Below are 12611 nucleotides of genomic sequence, written 5' to 3'. Positions count from 1 at the left end.
AGCACCCACACTCCGCTCCTCGCACAGTTCCCAGCAGGCCACCCACATCCCCGAGGTCTGGCTTCCCGCTCCCCGCTTCCTCCAGGCCTCTGCTAGACGCCACCTCCTCTGAGCGGACGTCCCTGACCCCCTGCTTCAGAACAGCACCCCTGGGCTCCCCACGCCCCTCATCTTAACTTTCTGCCTCTTATCCTGGGAATGCCAGCGGCCACAGGGCAGCGTCTTGGTTAAACACCGGGTCCCCGCCCACACCTCATGCCGACACTGTCTGTTGAATGAGTCTTGCGTGAATCAGCAGAACCCTGAACGGAGGGAGAGGTACTGGGCATCCTGTCTGCAGTTCCTTTGTCCCCAGTTGACATTTTCAACCAGAAGTAGGCAGGGTTTGCTTGTCAAGATCCTCACGCTCCTCTTCCAGGGAGCCAACACCCAAGGGACACCCTCCGGGTCCCTGGGGGTTGAGTGTGGGAGACGTTCTCCAGCTGTCTGAACATCCGTTCCCACCATCCATTTGGGCAGCCAGGTGGACAGCTGTGCTCAGCTGAGGACCCGGGACCCTGGACCCGGCAGGTGTGCAGGTGGCCCAGGGGACAGGGGCTGCACCGGAGAGCCGCCCTCTGGCCCCTGAGAGACAAGAGGGTTGGGCTCCTGAGGGGAGAGCAGCGTCTCCAATGATAGACCTTAGAAGGAGGCAGACTGCAACTCAGGAATTCCTTTCGTAGGTAAGCTGCCTGTCGAGTGGTGGCAAACTCTCTGTCACGGGGCCTTTCAGAAATGTCGTCAAAGGGATTCTTGTTCCTCAAGCATGTCAAACTCTCGGCCCGAAGGCCGCATGCCTCGGCGTATTTGGCCCGTGTTAGCCTTTGAGTTGGGCATGCTTGCTGTGCCTGGGGCAAGGCTAAAGGAGATGGGATCTAGGAAACCTTCCAACCCGTGGGGTCCTCTTAAAGCAACATTTTCAGCAACAAACCAATATTCATCTGACCTTCAGTATGTGCCAGGCACTGCTCTAAGAAGGCCTGACAAGATCCTGCAGCCTCCTTCACCCTCACGCCACCCCCACTCCCTCCCGGGCCCTTGGTCCGGGGTCCCCAGCTGAGTTGGTGTGTTAACCCTTAGCTCATCCAACGCTCATAACCACCCTATGAGTGGACGTTATCAGCACCCCCCATTTACAGATGAGGCGAAGGCCAGATCTCTGGTCCAAGGTTAAACAGCTGGCAAACAGAGGGGCTGCACAAATAACAATATTGACAAATAACAACAGTAGTAATGACAGCAAAAGCCAAGGTACAAAGCTCTTCTAGGCACTCTCTCTTTTATCCTGAAGACAACGGTGAGGGGTAGTTATTACTCATTTTACAGATGAGCTCAGGGAGGTACGGAGAGTTTAAGTCACCGGCCCACTAATGAACAAAGACAGGCAAGAGGAAGTGGGTCAGGCTCAGTCACCGCTGGGAGGGAAATGGGAAGTTGGAGAGGTTAGGACGCTGGCCTCTCACCCCTCTTTCCTCCCAGGGAAACGCCTCCTTACCGGCTTCACCCAGAAATACTGGGTGTACCCGATACCTGCCCCTGGGTGGGTGGGGGATGAGGGAGCCTTCCCCAGCAGAACTCCCAGTTCCTCCCACTGGATGGCATTTGTCTCTCCAGAAGCCACTTCCAAGGGAAAGCGTGCAGGCACACCACGGGGGCCACAACGGGTGTGTGTGTGTGTGTGTGTGTGGGAGTGGGGAAGGGGTTGGGCAGGAGGAGGAAGGCGTTCCAATCTAGAGGAATGGAAGGGCCCCTCCAAGCCACCCCACCCACCAGAGTGGGAGCCAACATCTCCAGCTGCTCCCCCCACCCCCACCTCCACTCAGGACGGCATCAGACGGGCCCAAGCCTCCAGTTTTACCAGCGGACAACCGAGAAGGCCCTGGGAGCTGAGCTCACCCAGCTAGGCCAGGCAGCGTCTGGGTCTGGGTGTCCATCACAGAAGTAGGCCAGGACTTTTTAAACCAAAAACAAAACCAAAAACAAAAACACCTGGGAATGGCGCTCCTAGAGGCGTCCCGCCAACCCTGGCACCCAGAAAGGTTCTGAGAGTCTTTCCCGGGAATCTGCCTGCGAATGGGAGTCCCCTCGCCTCCCTGCAGCTGCCCTGGGCTCCCGCTGGGCTGAGTGAGGCCACAGAACCTCCTCGGAGCGCGCCCAGGGCGCCGTCCCAAAGCCCGGGGTTTGGAGGCGGTGACACTGGTCCCCAGAGACCTGGTTCCCACACATTCCAAGCGGCGCCCTCCCCAGCGATGCCGCCGGACACGCTCAGCCCACGCGCGCCCTGGTCCCTCCCCAAGCACCCGGCTTGGCAAAGGCCGGTCCGAAGGTCACCGTCCCCGGATGCCCCGGAGGGCAGTGCAGGGGTGGGGGTGCGAGGAGGGATGGGGTGGGGGGAGTGGATCCCGGTGGGTCCTCAGTCCAGGCGGGCTGGCCATGGATGGGCCGCGGGCGCCCAGAGTTACGGGGATCCCGGCCTCCCACTCCAAGTCCTGCCGGCACCGGCGCCTGTGCACGCCCGGCGAGCAGGCGGAGCCTCGGGAGTTTGCATCCAAAGTTCCGGAGGGACGGGAGCCGGCGGGCCACGTCCACACGGCCCCTCGCCCGGCTCTGACAGGTAGAGACAGGCGCCCTGCTGGCACCCGCGCCGGCTGGCTCTCCCCGCGAGCGAGCGCCGCCGGAGCCGGGAAGTTTAGCCAAGTCTCCTCCGGCCCCGCAGGCTCCCCGGGGCCGCCCCTTCCGCGCTGCACCGGGGCTCGGCCTGGGCTCAGCGGGACTCCCCGAGGTCCCCAGCCCAGGCTCCCCGGAGCTCCGAGCGCCCTGGAGGACGGGGGTGCGGGTGGGGCGGCTGGAGGACGCGGCCCGGGGAGGGGGGACGGGGGCCACCCAGGCAGGAGGGGCTCGGCCCCGGACTTACCCCGCGGGGTCCTCGCGCGCCAGCGCCCCGGCGCGTCGGCTCATGCCGCCGGCAGTCGCGGAGGCGGAGGCTCAGGCGGCCGGCGGCGCGGGCCGCGGTGGCCGCGGGGGTCCCGGCGCCCGCATCCCCGGCGCCGCCTCGGGAAGGGCCGCGGGCGCCGCCGCAGCCGCGCGCCCAGTGGAAGCCGCGCTCCGGGCGCCCGCGCCCCGCTACTTCCTGTATCGGAGCGAGCGGGGCTCTCAGGAAGAGGCCGGCCTTGGTGGTCAAGGGTGTTTTTTTTTTTTTTTTGGTCAAAGCCTTTCGGCGGCGGCTCGCGGCCCGGAGCCCTCCAGGGCGCACGGAAAGCGGCGACCGCGCCCCCGGGGCCGGGCCTGGCGCGGGCGGTGCCTGGCGGAGGCTCCCAACCACGGGTGCTGCCTCGGCGGCGGGGCTGGGGCTGGGGCTGGGGCTGGGGCTGGGGCTGGGGTTGGGGTTAGTGCTGTGGCCCGGGAGGCCCCCGGAGGGCCGGGAAGGAAACTCTGAGAAACGTCTCCAACTTGGCCAGGAGTCCCGTGGGGAGGAGGGCGCTCCCTGCTCCCACTGCCCGCCACGGTCATGGTCGCGGGCTGGCAGGTGGGGAAGGCCAGGAGCTCTGCGCGGGGCACTCTTGGGACGAGGAGTCCCCCAATCGCCCAGGGATGGTCCCAGAACAGAAACAAAGCGCCCCCCCCCTGACAGGTGGCCGTGCTTCCTGCTCTTGGATGCCTCCACTGACGATGAGCTCACTATCTCACAAGGCAGTCAGTTCCCCCGCCCAGCCAGGGACCTCATCCATCTGCCCCACACCTAGAGGGGAGCAGAGGGTGAAGCTACATACAACACCCACCGCAACCGTGGACATATATACAGCACCCACAGCAACCCCCGTGGGAGGGTGAGGCCTCTAGTCCGAGTGCCTGGGACACCCAAAAATGCCCTCAGAGCATTTCACAGCGAGCGGAGCGGGACACTATGAAGTCTCCTCAGTCTAATGCCAGGTGGAATGCCTTGTCACTACTGGGGGCCAGTTAATGCTTTGTTTTTGGAGCTGTTGCATGCATTGCAGGATATTTAGCAGCATTCATGGTCTCTACCCACTAGATACCAATAGTATCACTCTCTCCTTATTATAAGCAAAACTTCCTCTAGAGTCCCAGTGTTTCCCAAACTTTTGACATATGTGTACCCCTTCTATAATTTTTGTAACGCTGATACCCCTCGTCCTCATGAGAACGTAGAATTAGGCGCAGCTAAGCACGGTGCAGTGCATATCCCCACCAAACTCCGGTGCAACACGTACCCCCACCAAACTCTTCCCGTACCCCTGGGGGTACGCGTACCACACTTTGGGAAACACTGCTGGTCTAGACATTTTAGGTGGCCCTTGTGGGGGGAGAGGGGGGTATTGAGACCCACTGGTCAACACCTCCTTGGATAAATAAGGAAGCTGAGACCTAAAGAGAGGAGATGACAGGCCTGGGACCACACAGTAGCTTAAGTGCAGACAGGCCGGAGGCTCTGGTAGAAGCCTCCTGAGGCCGCCACGCCTCTGCCCTGCTGGTCTCCGCTCACGTGCTCCTCCCTGTCTTTCCTGACATTCAGGTCAGCCTGGCAGGAATGGGAGAGAAATGCACTGAAAGTGCAGCCTCCAAGGAGGAGTGTAAAAGGGTGCCGCCGCTTTGGGAAACAGTCTGGCAGCTCCCCAAAAGGAAAAGGAGTGACCCAGCAGTGCCACACCCAAAAAAAGAAAATACATGTTCCCACACAAAAAATGTACACGAGTGTCCATAGCAATGTTATTCACAATCGCCTCCAGACGGAAACAAACCCAGTGTCCATTAGTTAATGCACTGATGGACAAGATGTGGCCTCTCTGTAGTAGGCAGACAGGCCTGAGCAGCGTGGGGCCGATAGGCCAGGTGCCTAGCAATGGGCAAAACTCCAAGCTCTAGAACCACCACTCCCTTACACATTAACCTTGGAGATGACATGTAGGCCTCAGGTGTGCTTCAGCTCCAGGCCCAGAAAAGCAGCAAAACCAGGTTGGGAGATGCCATGGCTGACATCAGGACCAGCTGCCATGACTAATAACCCCCTGCCCTGGGGCCTGACCAATTAGTGAGACCTCAACCCTGAAAGGGCCCAGCTGGGAAGCTGATGAATATTCTATTGAGATTCTCCCCTGAGACCTCAGGGCAAGGACCCTGCCAAGGAGCTCTCTGTGGAGCATGCCTGAGCCCTTCCCCACCCCCTCCCCCTGGGTGCATTTTTCTTGCTTCTCTTTCTCCTAAGCTCCCAGGGCCCCGCCTTTTGCATCTATAACTCCTTTCCTTGCTTCTCTTTCTCCTAAGCTCCCAGGGCCCCGCCTTTTGCATCTATAACTCGTTTCCTGAGCCCATTTCTTCCAAGGCTCACTTCCTCTACCTCTGTGACTTGCTAAATAAACTTTCTCTTACAGTTTGAGTCTTGGCTCTGAATTCTTTCTTAGCCACAACTCAAGTACCCAGGTTGTTGAACCAAGGTCCTGCATGACTCCACTGGTCTAACACCCGGCGCTGTTTTTCTGCTGCTGACATGCCCATCCAATGGAATATCATTAGGCCACAAAAAGGGATGACATATGATACATGCTACAGCATGGATGAACTGGGAAAACATTACGCTAAGGGAAAGAAGCCAGTCACAGAGAACCACATATTGTAGGGTACTATTTACATGAAATGTTCAGAATAGACAAATCTGTAGAGACAGCCACTGGCAGTTGTCGGAGGCTGGAGAAGAAGGGAGGATGGGGTTGGCTGCTGATGGTTACAGGGTTTCTTTCTGGGGAGAAAATGTTCTAGCGTTGATGGTGGTGATGGTTGCATAACTTTGTGGCTACACTGAAAAGATTGAATTGTGCACTTTAAGTGGGTGAATTGTATGTTATATGAATTCTATCTTAAACTATTATTTAAAAAAAAAAAAAAAATACAGCCTCCTGGAGGCCACCCTGACTGCTCCAGCCACTCCACTTCCTCCTCTGCTCAGATTCCCACCCAGCCCCCATTCGTTCATGACCAGGACCCATTGACCTCTCCTCTCCTCTGGAGGCTAAACGCTCTCCTCACTGGATGGGAACATCTTCTCCTCATGTCGCTGGACAGGACTATAGCTCCCTGATTGAAAACACAGGCTTCGGCCACAAACTTGCATCCAAATCTAAGCCCAAGCCTTCCAGCTGGGTAGTCTGGGATAATTTACTTCCTAGTGCCTCAGCTTGTACAAGTCACAAGCACCAGTGAGGTGGCAAGAAGGTACCCAGCCCAGGGTGCTGTTAGTAGTCCTTTGCTGTTGCTAAAACAAACCCTTCAACCACTCCCAGGCCTCCCTGGGCCCCAGGGACAAGATCTATCCAACGATAGCATCTAGAACAGTCCCTCAGGCCCTTCTAGGCTGGTGTGAGCTGTCAGTAATCCCACTTTTCCACATCTTCCCCCAAAAGAGGTTTCCTTCTGCTCCCTGGGCCGTTGCTGAGAAACTCAGGACGAGCCCCTCAAAGCCTGGTTCCATGGGGCCAACCCCGAGGCTCTCGCCTTGTGCCCACAGAGGCCTCCACAGGCCCACCTCTCGCCTGCTCCATGAAGATGGAGTTCCTCTGGTGAGGACACCAGACGAAGCCCCACCCTGACCCTGTTGCTACTAGAGGGGTTCAGAATGAGTCACCCCAAGATGTGCCTCTGTAGTATGCAGGTTATTATGAGAGCTCAAGAGAAACTTATTCCAGCCCCACTCCCCACCCCCAAACTACCTAGAAGGACTTAAACTCGAGGCCTTGCTCATAAGAAATGATTATCAGGAAGAACTTTTTTTACCTATTTTTAAGACAAGGCAAGCATGTAATTACTAAACATCTGCTCTTCTTATCATCATCCAATGACCTTCCCCTCTGAAGTCTTTCCTGACTTCCAACCTCTCATGTATGTGGGGACTCTGACTCTCGTGTAGGTGGGGTTCCATACATACCTATGTAAAGAAACTGGGCAATTTTCTCTTGTTAATCTGCTTCATGTGGAGCAGGGCAGGGGCTTGCATCAAGGGACACAGCCTGTCACGACAGTCTTGAGGGAGGCGACCAGGAAAATAAATACTCTTGTCTCCTCCCTTCCTCCCTTCAATCTCATGTAGTCTCCCCCCCCCCCCCCCAACTTTCCTTTCCCCCCACCCTGCCCCCGCCAGCAGGACAGCAACGTGGGAGCGAGGAGACACCTGGAAGGAAATGAGGGAGGACAGGAGACGCGGAGAAATAGAGGCAAGACAGGGTTCTGATCAAGCCTCAAATTTTATTTGTTGCAGCCGCAATATAAGTAGGGGGAAGTTGCCACGGAGACATTCCAGGGCGGGAAGGGTTGTGTATCAGCAGGATGTGCCTGCAGGGGAGGATACAGCAGAAATTCTCCGGGGCGGGGCAAGTTATCACAACAGGTGTGTCTTGCTTAATGTCCAGATATGCTGCTAGGCATTTAGATTGTTTCTAGTTAACTGCCACACCGCAGCTTGTCACATGAGTTCTGGTAAGTCAGAAACTCAATGTCTAAGATGGAGGTGTCTTTTAAGATGCAGTCACTAATTCTTTTTCGGCTCCCGACACCACCCCACCCCCAATTACAAAGCCAGCTGGAAGCAGAAAGCTTGGGAGCCCATTGGTCAGTCCCTATGGGTGTGGAGTCCCTATGGGTCAGCCTCCTGGGATGTAGAGAAAGGCTGGGGGGGGTGGGCAGCAGGAAGGCAAAGCTGTGGAGTCAGACAAATTGGGCTCAAACCTTACACAGGACCAGCCCATTTGCTGGTTGAACACCGTCGTGCAGTGACCTCTGTCCCTGTCACATGGAATGGGAGAACTCCCAGCCAGGCCCTGCCTGAATTCCTGAATGTAAAATTGTGAACTAGAGTAAAACGGTTGCTGTATGCTGTATTTTGTTTTGCAAAAGTAGGTACCAAACCCAGTTCTTTCTGTGACTTTTTCCCTCTTCTCTGACTCCCAGTAAGCCCCACAGGGTTTTGAAAATTTCTCCCTGTTACTTTGGAGAAATCCTTATGAAGAGGGGAAGAGGGCGGGTTGGGGGCCCAGGGGGGGGGGGCGGGCGCTTATTGTAAAATCAACCAGTATTCTCAGGGGTCAGCAGGGAACAAAGCCTCTGCACTGGCTGGCAATATCAGAGAGAGAGAGAGAGAGAGAGAGCGCGCTCATGAACTGAGGAGACACCCAAAAAAGTTTTCAAAGCACCCCCAACCTGGATTATCAGTGGGCTTCTTGCCTGGTGTCCCACTTCCCCTTGACCAGCCCCACCCACCCCTGTGGCAGAAACTGGAGGCTTCCCAGATCTTTCTCAGGGAACCTGGGTCCTGCCCTGACCACAGCTGCATCGGTTCATCTGACTCAAAGGCCTGTCCCTGAAGCTCGTCTGCTCCCAACTGAAGTGTCCTCTTAACCTGCACTTGTCATATATTTCAGACACTACACGGGTCTCATGCTTCAATTATCCTTCTGAGTGCAGGCTCCTCGGGAGCAGGGACTACACTGTCCTTTTAATTTTTTCCTCTCCCTCCCCTCCGCTCCTGCCAATATCCAGTGGAGGGCTTTGCAAACAGCAGACACTTAATAAGCACTTGTGGGCTAAATGAGAACAGCTTGGAGACAAAGAGAAAGGCTTTTCCATTTCTGAGTTCTGTTCCACTGTGAGTATTGTGCCAACTTTGTGCCATCAGAGGATGGGCTAAAATTAGGGTCAAGAATGCCCTGAATTCGTTGTCTATCAAGTGGTGACATCAGTGAGGCCCTGGGAGGTCATGGTGGGTGGGATGAGCCTTGCCATTGGAAGATGCTCTTGGATTTATGTGACAGAAAACCCAGACTCTAGGGATTGAGTACAAAGGAACTGGATTGTCCTGTGTAAATCAAAAGCTAGCGCTTCAGTTAGCTATTGCTGTGTAACAAATTACCCTAAAACTTAGTGTCTTAAGACAATACATTTATTATCTCAACAGTCTCTAGGAATTGGGAGTCTTGGCATAATTTTGATGGTTGCCTCTGCTTTGGGGTCTCTCTTAGGCTGCAATCAAGTTGTTGGCCAGGGTTGTATCTGAAAACTTAGCTAGGGAAGGATCTGTTTCCAGACTCACATGGTGGTTGGTAGGATTCAGTTCCCTGCCGGCTGTGGGCTGGAGGTCATTGTCATTGCCTGGCTGTGTGGGAATCTTCAGTGTGACCACTGCTTCATCAAAGTGTGCAAGCTGCGAAGGCAATAGAGAGTCCACCAGCAAGATGGGCATCACAACCATATATAACCTACTCATAGATGTGGCATACCACCGCCTTTGCCCTATTCTGTCAGAAGCAAGTCAGAGATCCTGCCTACCCTCAAGAGGAAGGGATTAAACAAAGGTGTGGACATTAAGAGGCAGGGTTCATTGGGAGCCACCTTAGGCACCACAGGCCCAGGTGCAAACCATCAAGGCTCAACTGCCATCCGTCACTCAGGTTGGTCCCTCTCTCTTCTCTGTAGGAGAGTTCTTCATGGTTCCAAGACAACTTCCAGTGCCCGCCGGAATCAGGGTCTCTGGGGGCCGTCCTGCAAGAAAGGGGGAAAGCCTCCCTGCTATGCCTGGAACAGAAGTCCATGCAGTGTGGTTGGCCAGGACACATGCCTGGCCCAGTCACCAGGAGAATATCATGCACCGATGGGCTTATGTTAATTAAGACCCACATGGGGTCCTGGGTGTGGAAGTGATCTTTCCTGATCATGTTAGAGAGAGGATGAGACCTCATCAAAATTAGGGTTCTGTTGGGAAGGAAGAAGAGAATGGATGTCTGGTAGATAACCAACAGTGTCCACTACAACTGCATAGAAATTACCAGAAAAACAATGCCATACACGAGGAAACGTTCGGGGTTGGTTGATATAATTATTATCTTGATTGTGGTGGCAGTTTCATGGACATTTACCTCTCTATCAAGACTAATCAGACTGTGGATTTTAAACATGTGCCATTGTTGTATATCAATTATACTTCAAAAGAGCTGTTTTTAAAAGCATGCCATAGCTCTAGACATTAATCTACAAAAAGCACAAAAGATAAAGCAAGTATTCTTCTGGTTTTCAAAGGCGATTGTCTGGTTATTCAGAGAAGTCATTCATGTCATCCATGTATGAGTCAGGTGTTGACTTACATGTTGATTGTTTCACATTGGTGGCACCCACGAGGGTAAACAAAAACATGTTCATTTACAACATTCTTATTGCTCCTCAGTTGCAATAAGAGGTTTGTTATAGATACAAGTGTTTTTGCAAAAGTCTGTGAAAGCCCCCAGTGAGAATTAATTGGCCATGTGGATTATATAGTAGAGTAGTGCACAGCTTATAATTTAAGAAAACAAGGTCATGTTGTAGGTAAAATTCAATATGCTCTGACAACAAGATTCGGCATGAGAGAGTCATTTTCAAGATCATTTTCTTTCTTCCCTCCACCCCAATGAAGGATGGTCCAGGAGGCCTAAAGGAGAAGGGAACCCTTGGTGGGTGTGAAGGACTCAGCCCTTAACTTTGGCTGCAGGCAAGGGGGAAGGCAGCTGGCCCAGGAAAGACTCACTTGCCTGGTTATCACATCCTTTCTCTTGGCAGCACTTGGAGTGAGAGAATGGAAAGAGACTTTGAAACTGTGACCTCTGGGAAACAAATCCACATTTTTGAGAAGAGGCCAGGTAATTGAGCATTAGCAGCTCATCATCTCCAAGTTGGCTCATCTACCAGAAGGCAAGCCAGGAGGCTGAAGCTGTTCTCTGGGAAGCAGAGTTCCCACTATGTGCCAGGCACTGTGACCCTACTGTGTGTGATGGTCAGAAAGGGCTCCAAGGGCAAGGACGCATACCACATGATTTTGCTCCACCCCCCAGGAACTCCTCATGTTCTAATGGCAATCTTTCATCATGTCTGATTCATCGTGCGTGTCCAAGTTTAGGATTTAGGACAGTTGAACAAATGAGCTAACAGGCTAACACCTGTATACATAATTTACTAGTTATCCATTGATGCATAACAAATTACTCTAGCATTTTATAGCTTTAAAAAACAATAAAATTTTTTTGTTTGTTCTCTTACACAGTTTTTTTTAAAATATATTTTATTGATTTTATACAGAGAGGAAGGGAGAGAGATAGAGAGTTAGAAACATCGATGAGAGAGTGTCATCGATCAGCTGCCTCTTGCACACCCCTTACTGGGGATATGCCCGCAACCAAGGTACATGCCCCCGACCAGAATCGAACCCGGGACCCTTCAGTCCCCAAGCCGACGCTCTATCCATTGAGCCAAACCGGTCCCGGCCACAGTTTCTATGGGCCATAAATTTGGGAGCAGCTTAACTGGTTGGGTCTGACTTAAGATCTCATGAGACTGCAGTCAAGATGAAGGTAGGCAGCCTTTTGGGGCTATGAGGCAGAAGCGATATGCTGAGGAAGATAGAGCAGCAATGAAGAGACTGGGTTGCCAGTGGCCACCATTGAGAGGTAATTGCTAATCCTCTTCATTTGTCTTTTTCTTTTTCTTTTCTTTTTTTTTTTTTTGTAGAGTGTGCTTGGAGGAGAAGACTGCCCATAACTACTTAAGGGTGAAGCCGTGATTTATTTCTCTCACTTCTCCCTTTCAGGGACATTTACTTCCTCTAAAAATCAAGTGTGGTGTCCTCAAGCCTTCTGCGTGAGAAAGCCTGGGTGGGACCAGGTCGGTCCGTGTGAGGAAGTCTGAGCTCATGCTGGTCTTCTTAGCCACAGTCCCAGCCTGGGCTTCTGAGCTCATCTCAGTGAAGGGTCCGAAGACAGGTGTGCCCTCAGCAGGAGGCTCCTGGGACCTCAGGTAAGAGCATTCCCAAAAGTGGACTCACTTCCTGAACGAGCCCCGGTGAGAGTGGCTGAGTGCCGGGAGAGGACCGCTCTGGCTGCTTCAGCAGCACAAAGCACAGTTCCCGTCTCAGCCCCACTCTTGTCCTCTGTGTGACCTCGGACGAGTTTCTCAGCCTCTCTGGGCCCACGTTTCCTCTTCTGGAAGATGGATGGAGGCACACGGCCCTCACAGCTGGAGGTGATCAAGAAGGTGGTGAACAGTGTCTGTTGAATATAAGGCTGGTGACAAATGTTAGTTTCCCTTCCTTGACTTACTTTTGTCCCTTTACTTGTTTTTATAAGAGTAGACCATATGCCCAGCTCCATGGGTGCTTCCGTGCCTTCCATCTTGTGCCTTTTCTGTGTCAGGGGAGCCCAGAGAAATGTTTTGAGAAGTTTGAATCCAACTCGGTGGGCCGTAATTAATACTGCCTTGAGCAAGGTGATGTTGAGGCTCAGAAAGGAAGATGTGATCTCCCTCCTGCCCTGGGAGTCTTGTCCACAGAAGTCTCAGATGCTGGCCCTGCATGGCTGATCCTCACAGGGACCTTGGCCTAGGCCAGGGCTGGCTACGTGACATGCAGGACCCCATGCAAAATGAACATGGGAGACCCCTTGCTCAAAAAGGATGCAAATTTCAAGACAGCTTCTGCTGAGTGTTAAACGAAGCACGGGACCCTTCTAAGTGTGGGATCCTCTAAGCCTGGGCCTGGGACTACATAG

At 53.8% G+C, this 12611-nt stretch overlaps 1 protein-coding gene across 4 annotated transcripts in view; it reads right to left on the bottom strand.

Annotated features, from left to right (window-relative positions):
• The window catches only part of RIN3 (Ras and Rab interactor 3), a 126435-nt gene extending 123118 nt beyond the window's left edge, over positions 1 to 3317 (bottom strand). For 2 of the 4 annotated variants that reach the window (XM_045571937.1, XM_036411574.2), the window contains exon 1: positions 2954 to 3317. In XM_045571937.1, coding sequence (XP_045427893.1) covers positions 2954 to 2997 — 44 coding nt within the window. In that variant the 5' untranslated portion in view covers positions 2998 to 3317. The remainder of the gene's footprint in view (positions 1 to 2953) is intronic. The other 2 variants (XM_036411571.2, XM_045571935.1) reach the window with 1 other exon arrangement.
• Between the last annotated feature and the right edge of the window lie 9294 nt (positions 3318 to 12611).

Source organism: Pipistrellus kuhlii, unplaced genomic scaffold, assembly GCF_014108245.1.
Source record: "Pipistrellus kuhlii isolate mPipKuh1 unplaced genomic scaffold, mPipKuh1.p scaffold_m20_p_41, whole genome shotgun sequence".
Taxonomy (NCBI): domain Eukaryota; kingdom Metazoa; phylum Chordata; class Mammalia; order Chiroptera; family Vespertilionidae; genus Pipistrellus; species Pipistrellus kuhlii.
This window is presented reverse-complemented; position numbering and strand designations above follow the sequence as displayed.